General features: G+C 38.6%; 1 protein-coding gene across 9 annotated transcripts in view; it reads right to left on the bottom strand.

Annotated features, from left to right (window-relative positions):
• The window catches only part of AKAP6 (A-kinase anchoring protein 6), a 275,069-nt gene that overhangs the window by 157,830 nt on the left and 96,095 nt on the right, over nucleotides 1-21,144 (bottom strand). For all 9 annotated transcript variants that reach the window (XM_051806225.1, XM_051806228.1, XM_051806229.1 and 6 more), the window contains one exon: nucleotides 952-1,074. In XM_051806225.1, coding sequence (XP_051662185.1) covers nucleotides 952-1,074 — 123 coding nt within the window. The remainder of the gene's footprint in view (nucleotides 1-951; nucleotides 1,075-21,144) is intronic.

Raw genomic sequence — 21,144 nt, forward strand, 5'->3', positions numbered from 1 at the left:
TTTGGGGGTTGATGCTCTGTTGTGGGCTCAGTTAATGTACTGTTTTTCTAGGTGGGATGTCTAGGTCATTGGCTAAAGGTAGTGTTATCACTGCGTATCTTCCATTTCATACTGGCAAGAACCTAAGTTTTTGGCAGAATGAAAGAAAATCTCTTTGCTTGATTTTCCATTCTTTTTTTGTTCCTTTTACTAGCTAGAGTAGTTTACCTGTTAAGACACCTGCCCATTGAACAGCATACATTGAGCTCTATTCTCTACCTTCAGCATTAAATCTTACTTTTGAGGACTTAATGCCTGATTTAATGCAGCTCTTTGTTTCACCTCATAACGAGAAACAGCTCTTAGAAGAATTCAGTGAAAGTCCCATAAGGTTTATCAAATATTTCTCAATCTATAAATCTAGCCTGTAATATATTCAGAAGATTATTCATCCAAATGTTTTCTACTTCCACTCAATTTTTTAGCTTTTTGCACAAGAACAAGGCTAGTGACAGTTGTATTAATTACATGACAGAAATGTACATCAAGTAAAATTATTAACTATTTCAAATTTTTATTTAAATTACTCTGTGTGTTAAAAATATGGGAGAGAGAATAAGTTACACACTAGAAAGACTTTTGTTAATGTTACAGTGGAGTAAAAATCCTAGAATGATCAGCAGAAAAAACATTATCCTTTCTCCTTTTGCTATTGCCATTTTCTTTCAGTTTTGGAGATAAATTCTGAATTGTAATGTAATTCTGACTTTTAATTTATCTTTACAAAGCTATCAGTACATATTTCAAATACAGAAAATAATTTGTTGCTATTTTCATTAAAATAAACTGTAATGCTGCAAATCTTACATTAAAATATAGATGCACACTAGTAATTAAAAAATAATAATCAAATAAAAAGCACAGCAGAACACTTCAATTACTGATAGTAATCATAGTGTAATCTTGTCCTACCAAGTGTGTCTCCAGGTACAGTTTAAGGCTGTCTGTCTCTGCTTTAGGAGGAGTCCAATTCTCTGTTGTTTCCATGGCTTCATTTAACCAGTGAATGAATTCATCCAGTTTGCTTACAAACCCCTTGCCATGTAAGAAAAGAGAAAGAACAAGAAAAACACATTTGTTAGCAAAATGGCAATGTGAAAAATGTATGCTCAATTTTATTTTTTTTTTAACCAAGAGAGTACAATTTTGCTTTTTAAAAACATACAAAAAAACCCAAAACAAACCAACAACAAAAAAAACACACATACAAAAAAAAGAAAGTGGTCTTCTAGTAAATGAGAAGCAGAACAGTGTTTCTGGAGATAATGTAATGTGATGTTTTGGGACAAGACAATGTGAGATCCATATGACTGCAATGAAATGGAGAAAAGAGCAAAGTTTTAGAAGATATGAAGGGGATATATAAAAAGTTTTATAGACATTACAATGAAAGTAAACTAAAGAACTTGCACTGGGCAGATAGGCTGTACTATGAGCACTGTAGGTTGACAAAAGGGCTGAACAAAGCTGCATTAACAAGGTATGCATAATGGACTGAGGGAAGAAATTACTTGTCAGAACTCGAGTGTTGTGACTCCTGTTTTGGTTCATAGGATGAGAGAAGAAATCAAACAGTAGATGAGGCAGAATATATAGCATTTAATATAAATATTGCTGATTGCATATGAGCCACACAGATGGTGTTCCATAGAAGACAGGAGCTCCTGCTTCTCAGGAGCACCATTTATTTCAAGATTAGTACCAATTATATTGTCTGATTAAAAATAGTGCCCCTGAATTTACATGATTGGATGATACTATGGGCACATACTGAGTACAGATAATTTTACCTAAGTCTTATCCACCATGAAGCAAGAGAGTAAATGGAATAAACTGACCGTGATGTTTATAAGCACCCTGAAAATTAACTCTGAAGAGGAATGTCCCTCTATTGCAAGCATTGTAAGACTAGATTAAGTTAGTTTTAATACTGGTTATATTATTAGTCATTAACTATGAATTTCACAGCATGGTGAGAATTTTAGTTTCCAGTTGGATAACAACTCAATATACACAGTATCTCACTGTCACCATTTCAGTTATGGAATGATTTTGACTAATTATTAGTCCATTCAGATAGCTAAAAGCTAAGGATGGAACTTTTAAAGATTTCTGAGTAACTCAGGACCCCAAATCCCCTTCTCTGAAGTTATACATGAAACTCGAATTCTCATTCATGGCTAGGCTTCGCGAACGAAGATTTGGGAAGGCTCTATCCACATTTGTTACAGGCATGCTGGTGGTTTATGAGGCCAATACGTGACAGACATATCCAATTACATAAGGCACAGCAGAAAGACTCCTTAGGTGGTATATTCTGCAAGACACGGTTCTTTCTGCGTTGCCTTTTTTCCTTGAGAGTGATCCTGCGTGTGTTCTCAAAGGAGACAGCAGCGTTATAGATGGTGTGTCTCCAGGCCTCCCGATTTGAGGCCAGAGTAGACCAGTTATGGTGATCAATGTGGCCAAGGCTGAGATGTTGTTTCAGGGAGTCCTTGTATCTTTTCTTATACATGAAACTGGAATTCTAAACAAGACAGAAACAGCAGTCTGAGCAGTAGGTACACAGCCGCGTTGTGCAGTGGTAATAACACAGGCCAAGTAGAACCACACTTCCTTCAAAATTCACAGTAGTAGAGTCATTTTGGCCCAGCACTGTGCCAAGAAGTAGGGTCCAACATTCAACTCTTGGCTTCCAAGTGAAGTGGCAGTACTTCTGAACTGAAGCTAGCCTCTGGTAGGAAGCTGCAGTGCATACTGCAGGAATGACAGCAACACTGAGGCACTCTAAAGACTTTATTTATTATTTTTTTATGTGAGTACCTACAAGATCTCATGATGAGGTCACTATTGCTATCTCTATTCATGGAATCCACTGTATCAAGTCATTTTAAGGAAGAAAACTGTTACTGTGCAGATTTCATTGTAGGCTGTTTATCTGGACATTCCAGAAAGGGCAAAGGAAGACAGGGAAAGCAACCGAGTGGCTATGGTGACTGAGACAACGTGCCTATACTTTGGGGCAAGTACATCTCCTCTCTCCCACAGCAAGCTACATTCCTCATGTCAAGCCACGGCACAGGGTGGGGGGAAAGATGTCCCCCTGGCTATACTGCTTGCTTTCTTCCAGCTCACAGTGGAGCATAGGGGATGCCAGACTGGCAGAGGAGTGGGAGACGTCAGCTGACGGGGAGAGGAGCAGGAGGGGTAAAGTCCTTCTTGTCCCTCCAATAAATCTCTGCCTGCATTTTAGCAATGTGCTGTCCTTGAGAGACAAGGTGATATGGTAAGCACACACACAAAAAAAAAAAAAAAAAAAAAATGAAGAAAGGCTCTCTCTTGTATATGCGTCATGTATTTTATGGAGACAGACACGTATAACATCTGCCTGCAGTACTCGATGTCTGTATGCCTTCAAAAGGGTGCTCGGAAACACTGAAGGCTTGCAGCAGTATAAAGAGCAACTATTAGCCACAGAGTTACTTCTGCCCTCTCACAAAACGTGCCTGTGTTGTAATGTCTGCTACTTCACGCTGGTGCTTAGAGACCCCCAGGCAGCCAACTCCAGCCTGGTGTGTCCCCTCGCCGCCCAGATCAGGTTGGGTGTGGGCCCCTATGGAGAGCAGGGAATGCTTGGGGGTTCGTTTTGGGGGCTGAAAAAAAATATAGATACAGTCTCCTACAGAACCACGATGAGCCACTTTACTTGTGGGGTTAAAAAAAAAAAAAAGGAAAGGCTGCAAGCTTCAGTTCCAGTGCCACCTGGCACGTTGGAATCGCGGTGGGGTACACGATGCCCGAGGGGAGCCCGCGGAACGGGGAGCACTGGCCGGGGCCAGCCCCGGCGGGCTCTCCTCTGCCAGGCTGCACAAATCACAGTAATTCCACTATTTTTCAAATGACGGCTATAAAATTTTATTGAAACCATTCAAAAGAGCACATCTGTAGAAACCGAAAACAGCGGAGGGCCGGGGGAAGGAAGGGGAAGGAAGGGAAGGGGAGCCCGGGCCGCGCAAGGAAGGGAAGGGCAGCCCGGGCCGCGCAAGGAAGGGAAGGGCGGGCAGCCCGGGCCGCGCAAGGAAGGGAAGGGCGGGCAGCCCGGGCCGCGCAAGGAAGGGAAGGAAGGGCAGCCCGGGCCGCGCAAGGAAGGGAAGGAAGGGCAGCCCGGGCCGCGCAAGGAAGGGAAGGAAGGGCAGCCCGGGCCGCGCAAGGAAGGGAAGGAAGGGCAGCCCGGGCCGCGCAAGGAAGGGAAGGAAGGGCAGCCCGGGCCGCGCAAGGAAGGGAAGGAAGGGCGGCCCGGGCCGTGCGGCGCCGCCGGCGGAGGGAGCGCCGCCAGCCCGCGCGCGCGCCGTGCCTGGGCCCACAGCGCCACCTGCCGGCGCCACCCCGCGCGCGGGCTCGGGAACCGCGGGAGGGAAACCAAACATGGGACATCCCTGTGCGGACATCGGAGCGGAACTTGCAGGCGGTCCGTTCTAGGCTGTTAGAGAGCGTGTGAAATAGAAAATCTTTTTTTTTTTATCAAATTGTACGTGAGATTAAATCTCAGCAATGCAGGTCCTACTTCATTCGCCGTGAATTAGCGATCAAAACAATGCTCCGGGGTTTTTCTTTTTTCATAGCAATGCCCAGGATTCCATCCTATTTATTTGAATAGCCTGATGCCAGTGAGAAAGGAAGGAACGGCCTTTATCACCCAGCCGCCAGTTTGGCGGCTCACCCCTGCCCTGCAGGGAGGCAGCTCGGGCTCGGAAATTGAAACCTCTGCGACCACTCCTGACCGCAGCGGCTCGGCTTTGACGGACCGCTGCCTTTGCTCTGGGTCCTGAACTTCTCCTTCTCGCCTTTGACTTTCGGTCAAGGTGCAGCTACCTGCAGGCTCTGAGATTGGGGCCAGTACAAACGACCCTGCCTGGCCGACCCGACTGGCCTGGGCAGCCAAGGCCAGGAATAAGGCTGCCTGTTAGCTCACAGTGAGAGAAGGAGCATCTCCAGTATTGGTGGTCCATGTAGCCCTGTCACAAATATAAGTCCGGCTCTTTAATCTCCTCAAGTCTGATAATAGAGGGGAAGTCCAAAACATAACTTATCCCTTGACTGAAGGGCCACTACCCCTCCACAGATTGACCAGCACAGAGCCATTTCTGTGTAATCAAGATGGCCTAGTTAATTAGAATAAAATTAATCATGTACATGCAGTCAGGGACACAAACAGCATTAGAATAGTTCTTTTTCTTATAATCTCAAATATTTCCCAGAATATACATTTTAAATAAAAGGTTAAGACAAAATAAGTTCTAAAAAATAATGGGGAAAAAACATTGTCTTACAATACAGAAAATCTATTGTGAGACTCTGACAGAGCATGAAACTATGCTTTAAAAACAGTTTACAAGATAAATTATATTAAAAAAAGAATGAGGCTTAACATATGATCCTAAATCCAAATCCAGGAGTACTCAGTGAATGAAATAAATTCACAGGATGACAAATTCTAACCAATACAGGACATTTTTCTTTTTTTCCTCTTCATTTAATAAGATACCAATGAAAACACTTTACATCCTCTTCTACATACTTACCTCTCTGATTTTTCTGACTGAGATTATGTTTTTCTTTCTCTAGATATTTTTCCTTCATCATTCTTAAGATGGGAAAGAGTTTAACAGGAATAGCTTAGATGAATCTATGCTGATTTATACTAGTTAAGAGTCTGATATCACAGTATCACACTCATAATGAAAATACTGTAAAATCTACCCAACTCGTACTTTGGTAGAAATTAACAGGAAATTAAACTATTGTATTTTCCATCAAAACTTCTTGGAAGTTGAAAGTTAATAGTTGGCTACATTGAAGCTAAAAATTACTGTTCAAGAATTCCTCAGAAAGAAAAGAGGGGAGCAGAAGAGAAAAAAAGAAACACCAATGTAATCCAGTCTCTGCCTTTTGACCAGCTCATTCAGTTTTGCAAATGTAATAGTTCTGCACTGTGCTAGCAAGCTAGATCTTAATAAAACTAGGTCTCCTACAGCATAAAGCTATTCTTATTCTATGCTACTTAGTACTGAAACAATTGTTTCTGGATTGTTATTGGATGATTTGCAGCAATTTCTGTGATAAAGTTTGCAAATAATGATAAAGTTCTTCCCATAACACACACAGGAAATTTCAAAACATTAACCTTTAAAACCTTCAGCTTTCCATTTTGTTTCATGACAATTTTACAGATTTTCCTAGGGGGAAAAAGAAAGTCCTGATCACACATCTCTGAAAAAAATCTGGAGCAAAAATGGCTTCATTTGAAATTTGGCACATACAAATTTTTTTTTGTGATCTAATTCTATTTTCTCTGGATGGATAAGAATGAAAAAGACAGACAATTCTAAGTATTGGGGAGGGGAAACCATAACTCATAGAATGAAAATACACTTAATTCAATTGTTCTATACAATTAAGGAATTAATTAATTAAATGAAGTATTAAAAATAAATTTGATGGGATTTAACTAAATATCCTGAGACTTCCTCATTAATGACCAGAGCACTTATTTTTTTTTGAATTACAAGAATGAGAATTCACTTGCTGAGTCATGCAAAAAGGGCAGGGATGGATCAGTTCATAGGCCAAAGGGCCTATGAGAAAGTATGGGCTGAGAAAGTGTGTACCTGGAAATGTGCCTCCTACCATTGTTCTATTAAATGTAAGGGCATACAAAAGATACAGATCCTCCACCTGCTGCACAGGGCTGCAGGACTCCCTACACCCAGTATAGCTGCGCAAAGGACCTTGGGTTAGGCAGGCTGGTTGCATCTGGCATGTGGGATAACAGAGCAGAAGAGCAACTGCAGTGGTTTGCCACCAGTATAAGGAACCCTGGAGCGTGGGGGCAAGGCCTATGGAGGTGGACAGATGAACAAGTCTCACATGCAATTCGCTACATTTAATAGGACTGTGTGTGTGTGTTCTGTTTATCACAAGTGTGTGTCACAAAAATTAGTTTAAATAAACAGAGAAATAGGCAGTCTTTGGCAACCCAAGTAGTTTGTGCCTTTTTCCTGTTTTCCTGGATTCTGTTTAGATATTCCTCCCTACTCATGATGACTACAGCAAACCTCACTGCTCACTACCTGCTGCCCACTAATGCCTTTTGGTGTGGCCCAGGAATTCCTCACTCCCCTTCCACTCTCCAGCTTCCACAGTCCCCTCCTATACTTTCCCACTGAACTTCAGAAGCTCACCCCATCTCTGGCCAAAGACCATAATTCTTTAGAAATATATATGCATTAACTTTCAACTTCCTAGTTTGCAGCAGCAGTTTGCTGCTTACTGCCATCAACCAAGTCAATCAAATAAGTTTTAGTATCCACTGAGCCCTAGCTACATGCTCCCAGAGTTGGTGGCATAGGCAATGCTCATGGTTTAAAAAGACCAAGTAGAGCCCAGGAGAAATATTATAGGCTGTCAGCAAAACAACAAGCAGTTGACCAACTAAAAAACTTCTGGTAACTACTACAAAACTAGTGATAACAACATTAAGTGCTTATGATACTATAGAAAAGCTCTAGCCCCTGATGATAGCAGTGCATATTCTCATAGCTTGTCAGTGGTGTTGCTCAGATATATTCTCATTGGATTGCAATTTTATGAGAAGCACACAACTAAGAGTTCCCAGAACAGCTTTTACTGTCAGAGTCATAAAAAGGATGTTTTGACGATCAAGGGAGTCACTTAAAATTATGCACAAATGCCTCTCAACTAGGTTAACACCACTTCTTGCACTAGAACTTTTAAAGTTTCCTAACTTCAGTTCAGTGGTTTAATTTTACTTTTACATTACAAGATCTCTCTTTTTCCTGGGTCAGATAGGAAAGTAAACAGTTCCGGTGTTCGATAATTTTAGCACTTCAAATGATCTCATTTAGACTTTGAAGTTCAGCTTTCATTAATTGAATGGAATGGGAAAAGAGGAAGTTTCCATCTCAGCTGCACCTATCACTTTACAAGTCCAGCTTTTATTAGACCACATTTAGAAAGGAAGCAAACTGAACCTCATTTCTATAGTTTTGAGCTTTAGTCTGAAAGCACATTTAGGGTTACCAAAAAGTTGAATGTGAAAACATGGAACTTATATTAAAAAATGCAACTTTATTTTTTGTTGCTACACTAAAAGCAACAGAATCTTAGATGTCTTTGGTAGATTTTTGATGTGAGGTTCCTTTAGATGAGGAATTTGGATATATGCACTTAAGGAAGTTCATATATTGACATTAACAATGCCAAAATTATACTGTAAAACAGAGGAGGCAACTACATTCTACCATTATGAAAAAATTTCTGGCACTCATCCTAGATCAAATTTGGGTTTGCTTTTTATGGAAAAAAACTCCCATATTTACTGTGCCTATATGGCACAGGTAACAAATTTATTTCAATATTTTTTGGCTTGTAATTTTTTGATGTGCAGTTTTAACACCACTATTAGTCTAACATTTTCATTTAACATGTATGTGGGTTTATACTTAAGACACTTCTGGTCATTACATTTGTAAAAGTACAAGGCCTTTTTAATGACTTGAAGTAAGAATAAAATCAGAATAAAAGCTATGTGCCAAACTATTAAATGCAAACACACTAAAATTATTTGCCATGACAGCTAAGAGTGATGGTGAAAAGTCTACTGTGTTCCACAAACCTCAGCATGGAAGCACCAGACAAGACTGTTTGTTAAATCACTACCCCAGACCTTTTTCCTCTCCACCTTCCCTTTTATTACACAAAGGGAGTTCTCTTCTTAAAAGAATTGGTTATGAGGCTGTGTGCTTAAAAATGAATGTCCAATTTTGTTGCAAGCAGACAGTGTTGTAAAGTTTGTTCCCAATTTACAAAAAGACTGAGCTCACAGAGGGGTCTGTGTACAAGGATGGGCTGGCTCTAAGGGCACTTCTATCACAGAATGCATTAAGAAAACCCTTTGTCTAACCACAAAAGGACTTGCATATTAGTCTCAGGAGGAACACATTCCTGCCCATGGACTTTATTTTCAAAAGGATAAAAGTGCACTTTCTTCATGGGCAAAGGTAAGTCAAAGAAATCCAGGTACTCAAGAGGATGAGGCTGCAACAAACTGCCACAGTCAATTTAATTGGAGGTAGAGCCAGAGGCAACAGTAAAACCATTAGCAATACAGATGTTACGATCCCCAAGGAACCAAGATACCACAATGGAAAATATCCTTTGTATGAAAATGTCAAAATTCTGTGGCAGGCAGTGACCTCACAGAAACATATCACTGGCCAAACACATCAGTAGGATGGAAACACTTAACGTGCCATCCAGGATATATTCATAAACAATTCAGAAATAGAACTTAGCAGTTTTCTGCTAAAAAAGTGCCACATTTATTCAATAAGCCCAGTCTATAAGAATATGTGACTTAAATGTTCCTTCCAAACTGGGAAAAGATAAAGATCAAATACTTTTCTTAGACGACATCCATGTGAAGACACAACTTCTTCTACTATATATTGTCTAGTTAAGTATTTTTAAGACTGTTAAATTACACAAATCTTTCATAGTCCCCCCTCTAGGCTTTGTGCCCAACTACCACACACAGAATTAGAAATTGAATGCATTTTCCCTAATAGGCATCTATTGAATTGGCTATGATTTATATGGTTACAGAGCAGAAAGTTCCATAACCACAAGATGGGCCCTGGCTCATTACTTTTCCTAGGTTTAGAGTCCAAGCTATTTTTCCATACTGTATTCTGACTAAAGTAGGAATAGTCAAAAATATTTTTAATTTCTCAGTTTCCTAAAGCCTTCCAGGTAAAAGAGACAGAACCATAAAGGCAGGATAGGCTTTAAAAGCATGATACAGAGAAACAAGTGAAGTGCTACTTTTCAATCCATTATAAACAACCAGATTTGAAGACAGTGAACCCAACTCTGCAATAAAAAATTCACTGCCCAGATAGGACTGTTGACATTTTTCTGCTTCTAGACAAAGAGCAGGTTATGTTACCGTGCATATTAAGAATCATTCCTAAATGTATCTCTGTAGATACTCAAACCTTTCCACATAGTTGTTTCTTTACCCTGTGCCTTGTCTTACTTTTGGCTCAAGATGAAGGTCTACTTTCTGTTTGATAAAATTACCACAAGGCCTCCTCATGCTTGAAACTTGCCAGATCTAAAAAAGGATATACTAAGTACCAGCAGATTGACTGTGGGGCTAAGATAGATAACAGGAAAAGTAAACCAAATGCTTTCTAAAACCTGTTCCTAAGACATATATACTTAGATTAGCAGACTAGCTTCCAACACCACTGGTAGCATTTCCCCCAGTCTTTTGGAGGATCACTGAACACCTAAAACCACAGCAGCAAAATCCATGGGCTGGAAGCACACTGCTGGAGAGATCCAAGTAGCCCTGAGGCCAAGAGAGCTGTGCATAGGAATGTCATATAGCAGTGTAGGAAAAGCCAGTGTCACTGTGACTTTGCAAGGGTTCAAGAGTAGGGAGGACTGACAGAGAGATAGTATGAGAAAGGCAAGAACATCTGATTCATTCGTCATTTAAAAAATCCACTGGTATGAACTGAACAGCAGTATGGGCTGGTTGTAAACCTCCAGAAACGCCAACTACTCCAATGGCAATGCCACCAGGCATACAGAATGGCTGCTGGCCTCTCCTCATGCTAACATGGCCATGCTTCCCACCTGAGAAGTAATGTTAACTGGCACAGGGCCAGACAAAGTTTTAGGCCTCCTGCATTTATTCAGGTGAGGACAGAGTTCAGGCTGAGAAAATCTGGGAGGCCAGCACTGTACCTCGGAAGCAGTGTGAGGTTCAAAGCACTCCCAGGGACTGAGTTAGTAAGTAAATGAGCATATCCTTCTTGGTATGGAAAAATCTTACATATGCATTCACATTCTGGATGACAGACAATAATTTTTCTTATCTGCCTCCCAGGTTATCATGCCTACTAGTTTGAATTCTAGTTATTTTCCAGGTTGGACAGCGGGTGCGAGCCCTCTGGTGGAGGTGGCTTGCGACACCAGCCAGCGCCGCTGAGCAAAAGCATCGTCTCCAGGGGGTGGGAGGGACACTATCCAAAACCCACCCCTCATACACGGGTAAACTTCTCCACCGCGGGGTTATGCAGGCACACAGATATAGGTTAAAGAAGCAAATATTTTCCACTGTTCTAATCAGTACTGACTTTTGTCAGAGAACCTCTGCAGTGTGAATCTGTGTTAAAATGTTTCTAGCACTCGACTCATTCAGTATCCCTAGTCTGGGTGAAATTTTTGAGGTTCACTGGAAAAAGGTTCCTGAGGAAACAATATTGAAACTATGGAGTGAAAAGTATAAGCAGAAGAAAAGAGAAACCTGTGAGCTGAAGGATACCAAGAATGCTGAAAATGAGACAGAAATAGCAAGGAAGAACAGAATATAAGAAAATGGGGCATAAACTAGGAGGAAAGTGGAGGAGGAGGAAACACAAGAAAAGAACAAGTTAGCTATTTATATGTAGTCCAAAAAAAAAGTGTGATGTTCTTTGGGCCTTTGGCAATAAAATAAGCTGGCAGAAGCTCTGAGAGTTAAAAGTGGAACAGTCAGCAACCATGATATTGAGTGAGGTGAGTAATATTCAAACTTCTGAATGTTCATACAAAGAGCAATGCTCATACAAATTCATAAAGACCAATGCCTGTTATCGGTCATGTTTCACAGAAACTCTCCCTCTTCTTAAAATAAGTTTTTTTCTGAGTCATTTCTTCTCTACATAAAATTCAGAAGGTCTAAGTAGCAGCTAAGAAATAAAGATGGATGCCCAAAACATCTTCTAATACAGGACAAGTTTTCTCTTATGCATCACAGTATCAAATATTCTAAACTGAAGCCTTTTTAGCTAATACTTTCATGTGACCCTTTCTAAGTCACAGATTTGCCATATGTAGAGATCAGCTAAGATATGTGAATGTTCTTAGGTCACATATTCTTGTTTTACTCATTAAAACAAGAAGCAAGAACATCTACAGAAATTTGTGGCCAATGATGTATCAAGAAAAGGACAAGAAGAGCAAATAAATCTGCTTGAGCCAAGAAAGATGATGCCAATATCTCCCACAAAGGGGAACTTTATTTCTGCAGCAGCAGCTGGAAGGAGTGTCTGGATCCTGGAGGGACCCTGAGCACAGCACAGGAGAGGGTCTTGTCTTTGGTAAAAATGCCAGGTACCAACAAGAATTGCTATATCCTGTATAAAGGATAGTGTCACAAGGCTGCAGTAAATTCACATCTACTTCACAGTTCCAAATTTCCTCTTTTTTTCTTTCCTTTTTTTTTTTTTTTGGTGCATTCTGAACAACTCTAAACTAGAATAGAAAATGTAGAAGTTAGTTCAGGACCTTGTGTTCATAAGTATCAATTTATTATTTATTCTACTGGTAAACCTAAAATCAAATCTCCTGATAAGCACTGTTCCCTTTCAGTATGAAATATTTGGTATACAGCAACCTTGATCCAAACTCTATGGATAATGTAAGCCTATAATTAGGACGTTAATTTTCAGTGAAGCTAGTTGTCTGATGTGCTTTGTCTAAACATGCTGCCAATATAACTATGGATGTTGAAGCAACCTACAGTGAGGTAAGGGTACTTGGAAGTACTGCATTGCCTCTTCATTTAATTATTTTAAATGTTGTGTTGGCAACATACCTTATTTTCAGATTGTTTTACAGCTAATGTATGTATTGATTATGAGATGAACTGCATCCAAAAGACAAACTAATCTTCATTTGCAATTTTTTCCATATAATGATCTCTGTAATAGATTAATATAAAACTTTATTCTGCCCTGAAAAATAGACTGTTATGGATGACCATCATTCCTTGGTTTGCATACCCTGAGTATTTGGGCTTCAGACAGTGGACTGGGGGTGGAACTCTCTTGTGTAGCTGCTATTTCTAGCTGATGGTCAGCTGCTATCTTGCACGTGCTCTGGGCACTGGAGGACACTCTATTTGAGCCATGCCAGTACCTCCCCTAACTGTCCCAAAATTTCTTTACTCTTTTATCTCATAGTTGCTAGAAACAAACCTCATTCCCCAAGCATTTAATGCCTTGAAAGGCACACACGATATGCACATACCATGGTTGCTCTTGCAGCCTGAAATCAGAGGCATTATGTCAATTAAACTACTCTCTGTGAAGTTCCAAAGATGTTATGTTTTACCAAAAAAAATACTAAATCACATTAAAAGAATGAAAACAGGCAAATTTTATACCTTTACTCCACAGCACAAAATTAATTCCATGGGTTTTTCAGTGTCTTTTAAATAAAAGATAAATTCATTATTTTTTACATAACACTTTCAGTCAATCAGCCAGTAAGAGATAAATAAAGAAAGAAAGCTACTGTATTCTTGACCTATTCTTAAACACTTCTTGTTTAAATAATATAACTATAGTTCACTAAATATCAATAAAAATGGCAGTTATATTTGCAGGGAGATAGCATCTCTAAATGTTTTGCAGAGGAAAGGATTTTTTTTTAATATATTTTACAAATTCTTTAGAAGTGCACGAGCAGGTTTTATTTTTTAAAAGTTCAATAACTGAAATACACATGCTATTTTTTTTTTATCAAAACTATTTCAGCATTAAATTTGTTGGGATAAAATACATAGCAAAAAATTGTTGGAGACTAAACTAAAGTAAAAAAGATATTGATAAGGAGGAAATTTTCTAGGTTGTGATTTATTTATTCTCTGAATTTCTAACAACAACATTTGTGAAGTTGTGTGGGGCTTGCTCATTTGAGAAGGAAATAAAACCATCAGTAAAATAAGTGCAGGGACAAGTTATGGCCTCAAGAGGGCAATATATCACCACGTCTAAGATTTTCGAAAAAAGGAAAAAAACACTTTTTACTAAAATAGAACACATGCTGTTTGCTTGTGGGTAAGTGCTAAATATATTGACCTCTGCTGTATCACTGACATGACTTAAGATATAATGACCACGATTCCCCCTCAAAGACAGAACAGTTAATTCAGTATTTCTTATTTTTCAAGGTTAATTGGTTAGAAGAGGTCAAGTCTGTCACCTCTCAAGAGATATTATAATTCTTTGACCCATGAACTTGTTTTGCAGTTAAGATTTCTGAACTTTAAAACAGAAAAATTATGATTGCCACTATTCACTAAATATGACAAGAGTGATAAGAGATTAGGATTCACCACCCCTTCTCTTTACTCCATTATTATTCCTCTAGTTTCCTCATTTAGCCTCCTGTTATGCACTTGGTTCCTGTTCACCTGCAGTCTTCGAAGAAATGCTGTCACTATTAGTTCCTCCATAAATTGCTTTTCTTTTGCTTCCTAATTTATCTACCTTCCGTTTTAGATACTTTTTTTTAGTGGTCTCTAGGTAGCTTTCCTTTACACCCTCTTTAGATCCTAATTCTAACTTACTTTTTTATCCACAAATATGGATAGGTTTACAGAATAAAATAAAACCAATCTCTGGACTTGTTTTCATTCCTCTTTTTAATTTTTTTTTTTTTAACTGCAGAAGCTTTGCTGTGTCTAACATATTTACTACTTTTTTTTCCTGGTTTTTTTGTGCTTCAACAAAGCTGTAAGAGAATTGTACTGCAACGCATAGATAAAGCTGACTCTAGTTTGGGCTTACCTGAGATAATTTTAGGCAGCTAATACCGCAGCAGTTGAATTTTAAATTAACTTGTGTGTCTTTAGTCTTATATAGCACAGCAAGGAAACATTCACATAGTCACATGCTGGCACCAGCAGGGGAAAAGCACTTAGTAATGTTAAGTTACTGTGACTTGAACATCTACACTGTCTACTACCAAAAATCTGCTTGCTTGTTGTCTCCCAGTGTTAGCCGGGAGAGTTTCCAAACACTGGCCAAAGGAAACCAGAGGCAAATCTAGGTCTCATTTGGGAGATCTCACTTGGCCTGAATGTGAATCAGTGTTCAAAGTAAGTCTTTACTAATGCTTTAGGAAAATTCCAGTTTGATATGCTAAGGACAGCTTAGCTGTTTGTGAGGATTATCATTTTTGCTCCAACACCTAAAGTAAAGACAAGAAAACAACTTTTTGCCTGTCTAGTTACTTTCAAAATAAATACAGAACACCTACATAAACATAAAGCCTCTGAGAAACAGTTTCCCAACCGTAATTACTACAAATTATATTCACTCTGATGCCTATTGATGACAACAATTATTTAGGAGTCAGCATGATTTAATGGTTCATTCCTGATCATAACATACTAGAATGGATAGAGGAATGAAAACTAGTTGCTGTCATAATATATAAAGATATACAAGAAGAAAAAGATAGGAACAGATTTTGAGAAGTTATGCAATAATCTTATATAAGTGGATTTGATCTTTCCTCTCAGGTTAATCCTCTCTAGACCTTTGAACATTTCTCTCGCTCTGACTCATCTCTACCATGTACACATTTTTAAGGCAATGATGTGTTAACAGTAGATAGACTGGAATTTGATTTAGGTGGAAATTAGTAGCAATGTATTATTTAAAAAATTAAATATTTAGAATAGAGTATGGTGATTTTGGTATACTGTATCTTTCTGGAATATCCTGTACTTCCTCACAGAAGGTACATAAAACATGAGTCTCCCAGAGACTAAGTATATTATGTAACAGAACAGCTAGACCTTAAACCATTGTGAAAAGCATATCTCTATGAAAATATAAAGCAATGAGCATTCTCTATATATTTACCATATTTAAGGTAATATTAGAAACCATAATTTTAAATTTAATAGTTTTCTGTTTAATAATGGCAGCACTTCAAGAAGCCATAAAATCAATGCACCAAGTAATTAACAGGGTAGATATGAAGTTACTTCCAAACTCTTCACAAACAAACAACCCTCACCCCAGTATCAGCATCTGTAGGACAGCAGTTATAGATGATCCAGTCCTGAATAGCACAAGAAGATTCTTTTTATGTGCTATATTCTATTTATGTGCTATAAACCATCACACACACCCCAAAGAAAATTCCCAATAGTAATTTGGCTGTCTGTGTTTTGTAACCTTCCAAACCTACTTCAGTACTTTCTGAGGGCCTTTCTCTACCTTCATGGGAAAACTGAAAGCTCTGAACCATCACAGACGATAGAGTGTCTCTGCACTGATAGAAAGAAGTGTATCATAAGATCTTCTTAAGTCGCAAGTGATTAGTTGTCCAAGTTACAGCTGTTTCCCTGTTGAATCCGGAGCCTCTGTGGGCTATCCAGGTGAGCCCCCTGGCACTCACTGCTCACCTTCATGCCTGTCCTTTGCTACAGTGAGAGCACGACGTCCACCTCTTTCAGTCTTACCATTCCCTCTCTCATCTTCAATCCTTTTGCACTCTTTAGCCTATTAGCAGAGATCCAGAGATCCTTGACCAACATCAAGAAAGTTTCCAGTTCACAAATAAATATCATGGGTGGCTCCAGTACAGGCCTGTGGCTAGGCTGTGGTACAGATGATTAAGACATGACTCTGGGTCGTAAAGCCAATGATCATTTAAAATTGATCTGAGTGACTGCATTAGAATAGAAACTGAGGGCTCACAGAAACATTTATGCAAAAGCAGCTGTTCCTCAGTTCATCCAAGTTGTTAGTAGACATCCCTGAGTTGAAATGCGGTATCCAACTATGTACACAAAGAGAGAGAATTGTGAGGCTTTTTGGCCAAAGGTCTCACATCAGATGTGAGCCAAATATTAGATGTAGGCATATCCCCTACAACCAGTTCTAAATACTCGTAAGGACATACCCTAAAATCAATGCTACTAAAATAATTTGGGAGCAGAGTTTTTTTCTATCTCTTTCTCTCTCTCTCTTTCCCCCTCTCTTCCCTCCCCCAGACCCCAAATCATTCGGAATGACTTGCCAAATGCTGAATGTAAAAAATCCCTGATCTAAAACCGCTCACTGCCAAATCTTTCTGAGGTCTTTTCATTGGAAATTCAAACCATTCTGAGCAAGTATATGCTTCACAATAGATATGTTTCATTAAGGAAGCTTAATTCCTGCAGTCAATTATAGATGTAAAGTTACAAATTCAGAATTTGCACATCTTAGATAGAAGTTCGTGATTTTTGCAAAGATTGCTGGTAACAAACTCACTCAGACTATTTGTGGTAAAGCAAATGCCAAAGAAAAGTGAGTGTACTTGGAGCAGCTGTTTAAAATTCAAGCAAACTGTTAGGAGCTAAGTCTTTTGGAGGAACAGAGGGCTCACTGTAATTCAATACCATCTTCTAGTAAAACTGTATTTGTCTGCATTAAAGTGGAAGTTCCATATGCATACTACATTACTCCTTAATAATTGTTTAACCAGCTTGAAAACTGAGGGATGGGCTTTTGAAGCAGGGGAGTATCATCAGACTCAAACCAACAAAGCACAAACTTGACTCTCAGTACAAAATGTGAAGTGACATTTTCAATTATGCTGCACAAAGAAGCAAGACTGCTGAGAAAACTGCAGAGTTGCCAAGTAATTTCTGGATCTGATACCTCTCTCACTTACTGTTTTTTATAAACTGGTCATCAACCAAAAGCAGTATTTCAATCTAAATTGTATGAAGCAGTATAAGATTCAGAGATGAACAGATTTTGGCAAACTCACTATCTGTTAGGGTAACTATGCAATCCATTTATTTTAACAGGGTCAATGTCAGAAGAACTGCTACTAAGCTATTGAAAGTAAGACAGCTGAAAGGAGCACTACAGCACTTTAAAAATCCTTTATCTGGCAATCTAAAATAAGCCAGTCCTGTGCCCTGTTGATTTTCTTTCCTTTTTCCACTTGTTCTGCCATTACTGATTTCAGTTCCATGTTTTCCTTTGTTACCAAGCTCCATCAGCATTATCAGTTCCTATCAGTTTTTCACTACTTTAGCCCCACAGCTCGAACCACATTTGTCTTTTACGCAAGCTTTTCCCCCTAATGATGAAAATCACCTCCAAACACAAGAAAATTTTTCTTCCCCTAAAGAAATCCAGCTTCTACCTAAGCTGTACTGGTGGGTTTTCCGGCAATTCTCTGTCCAGAAGCAACTCTGTCCCCTTTCAATCTAAACAAATTATTTCCACTTTGTATCAGTTCTCCAACTATTTTTAACAAACTGTCTCTCCAGTACCCAAATAGACTCCCAGCCATATCTCCAACATGTTTGTACCTCATTCATTAAGCCTATGCAGAAGCCTACCACTTAGTTACTTTTTGTGACTACCCCCTGAAAATGCAAATCTTTCCCACCCCAACATACAAGCTATTTGTCACACTAGCGAGTTTAGCTGGTATTGCACTCTCCTTTGTATACTGCACTGATCCTTACTTCCCCCTAGACAGGAAATTTCTCATTACTCCAGTGTCAAAGAAGGGTCTTAGATCTCTGCTCCACTGAGACATCCTGGGTTCAGTGGGGATAAATGGTTACCCGAGGCTGAGGGTTTTCCTGCCTGGGTCCTGGAAGGCAGTAAAATTTGTATCCTTCTCTTTGCTGTAGGTTCCCTGGGGCATGCTCTAACTGACAGCTGAAAAACATGTAGAGCAGCATTATTTTATCCCCTTATCACATCAAGGAGGTGGGTAACCAAGACTGACTGGGCTCCCTGGACAAAATATAGAGCAAGCAGACTTGAGGGCAAATTTATGAAATGTGATGAACTAAAAAGATGGGATCAACAGATACCAAATTCTTCTTGTAGAAAAAATTCAGCTGCCTCTTACAGAAAAGGAGCCTATGATAAATCTATATAACAGTAAAAAAATCAGCAATTTGCTCCACACAATTAACCTTGAGGCCTGCAAAGCAAACACATTTTCACTTAAATGGAGTGTCTTGCAAATGGTTATATTTCTACTCTTTGTAATAGTGCCTTCAATAATCAAGCAGACAGGATTATCAGTGATCACAGATTACAGCATAAGGTGTCATTATAGTCCATTTAGTATCACTTTCTAGAGAAGGAGATAAAACTACCTGAGGTTATTTTATTGTTATTATATTTTATTCACATGATTGCAGATGTATTGTCATTAGTTCAGCCCAAGATCGGTTTTTATTTCCCATTTTTCAGGTTGCACCTGAAGATGGGAAACACACACACACAAACCCAGTTATAAATACGATTCTAAGGATAACTTAGCTTGCTTTCAGAAAGAAAACCTTTAAGCATTCTGAAACTGATACTCCAAAGTCCTAGTGTTACATATCAGAAGTGGTAATTGGCCAACTTCTTATAGCAAAGAACTCTGTTGGTGTTATTTGTGATAATGATGCTGTTATATCTTTTCCCCTTTCAGTTAGTGCAATAGAAACTACAGAGCTTAATCTGAATCCTAAAAGCTGAACTGTAACGATAAGAGGAACATTCAGAATTTGGTATCATTCAGTTTCACATTTAACTCCAAAAAGTAACTTCTGAAACATAAGAGAAACTGCCACAGAAATTGTTTTGTACCCCAGAATGAAGGTGCCCAGTACTAAGGGCACATGAAGCATGTGTCAAAGAGTTACCTGCAGTGCAAGACAAAATATGGCAAGAATATGCAGTATTTAGTGCAAAGCAAGAAACTGTCAAATGGGCCAGTCAAGAAGAATTCTGTTTGTAGACAGACAACTAGATTAAGAGCATGATAATGCCCATGTAAGGACATCTGCATAATTCAAAAATATCAAAAACTACAGTTTATGTTTCTGCCCATGACTATCCTTTCTATAACTAATAAGGCTTAAAAGAAATTATTTAGCATATATTCAACAAATGGTTTTCTATCAAGGTATTACCACATTTATACTAATTCAAAATTATTCCCATCATAATAAAATGCTGAAACTTCCTTTTTTGTCCTATTACCTAGCTAAAATATGACTTGCAATGACTTTGAGATTGCCAGTTTTTTCTAAGATGTTGTTATCCCAAAATGAAAGACTGAGAAACTTTAGTTTTGTTTTACTATTTAATAGACAAAATACATTAAGCTAGACATTTGCAGCAGTGCGACTGGATTATTAATGAGAATAAGCATGCTTCTTCTGTCCTTAATTAAGTTTATATTTTCGATCTGATTTCTTCTGCATGAAACTACTGCTAACAAAAGCAGTATTGAATTATTGCTGAGACAGGTATTCATGCAACTAGGGAACTCCTTTTTGAGTTGGACACATCTTCTTAAATAACAGAATTAATGCAAATGACAAATGACAAAAATTGAAAAAGCAATGGCACATTTTTGATACTTGGCTTAGAGAATGATGAAACAGGAGATCTAGCAAAAGAAAGGACTCAATTGTGACACACGTATGGTAGTTTTAGTTAGATTTTTTTTTTTTATGCACAATACTTCATAGCATCTCATAAGGGAGGAATTTTCTATTTTCTTATTACTTTGTCAAATTCAAGTACCTCAGCATGGAACCATATTGTTACTGAGGCAGGATTTACCTTGGTAAAACACTTGTATTGAAAAATTGTTTTTTAACCAGTCTTACAAGCAGACAATTTAATAACTAGCATCAGCGGAAAAACTCGGGTAAATAAGTAGCATAGGAAAAACTTACATTTCTTTAAAATAGTATAATTGCTTTGCAAAATATTTCAAATTTTTTCATTTGATTATTTTTATTCACTATTCAAGAAGCACATTTAGTGTATCTAGCATACATCTTTCTGCATGAAATAAATATTAAACTTTCTTGTCTTCTGCTTTTAAGTGCATGGAACATTGAGCTATCTCTCTTCCTAGCAATGCTCTTTGCATCTGCTCTTCTTTTTGTCTGAAGACCTCCTTTTACTATGAATCCCTTCTCACAACATACTTCGTAAGATTATTTTCAAACTCCATGATCAATGTTTTCCAAATATTTATAACAACCAGAAACACTGAGAAATTGTAGAAGTTGTCAGGAGTAGCAAAGTTCCTCAAGGACATGAGCAGCAGTTGCAATCACTAGCTAGAAGGATTTACTCCGGCCAGAGAACAGCTAACTACCTTTAATTGCTATCACAAGCTCAATCCACTCTCCAGAGT

The sequence above is a fragment of the Manacus candei genome, unplaced genomic scaffold (assembly GCF_025592945.1).
Source record: "Manacus candei isolate 608988 ecotype Guabito, Panama unplaced genomic scaffold, ASM2559294v1 h1tg000067l, whole genome shotgun sequence".
Taxonomy (NCBI): Eukaryota; Metazoa; Chordata; class Aves; order Passeriformes; family Pipridae; genus Manacus; species Manacus candei.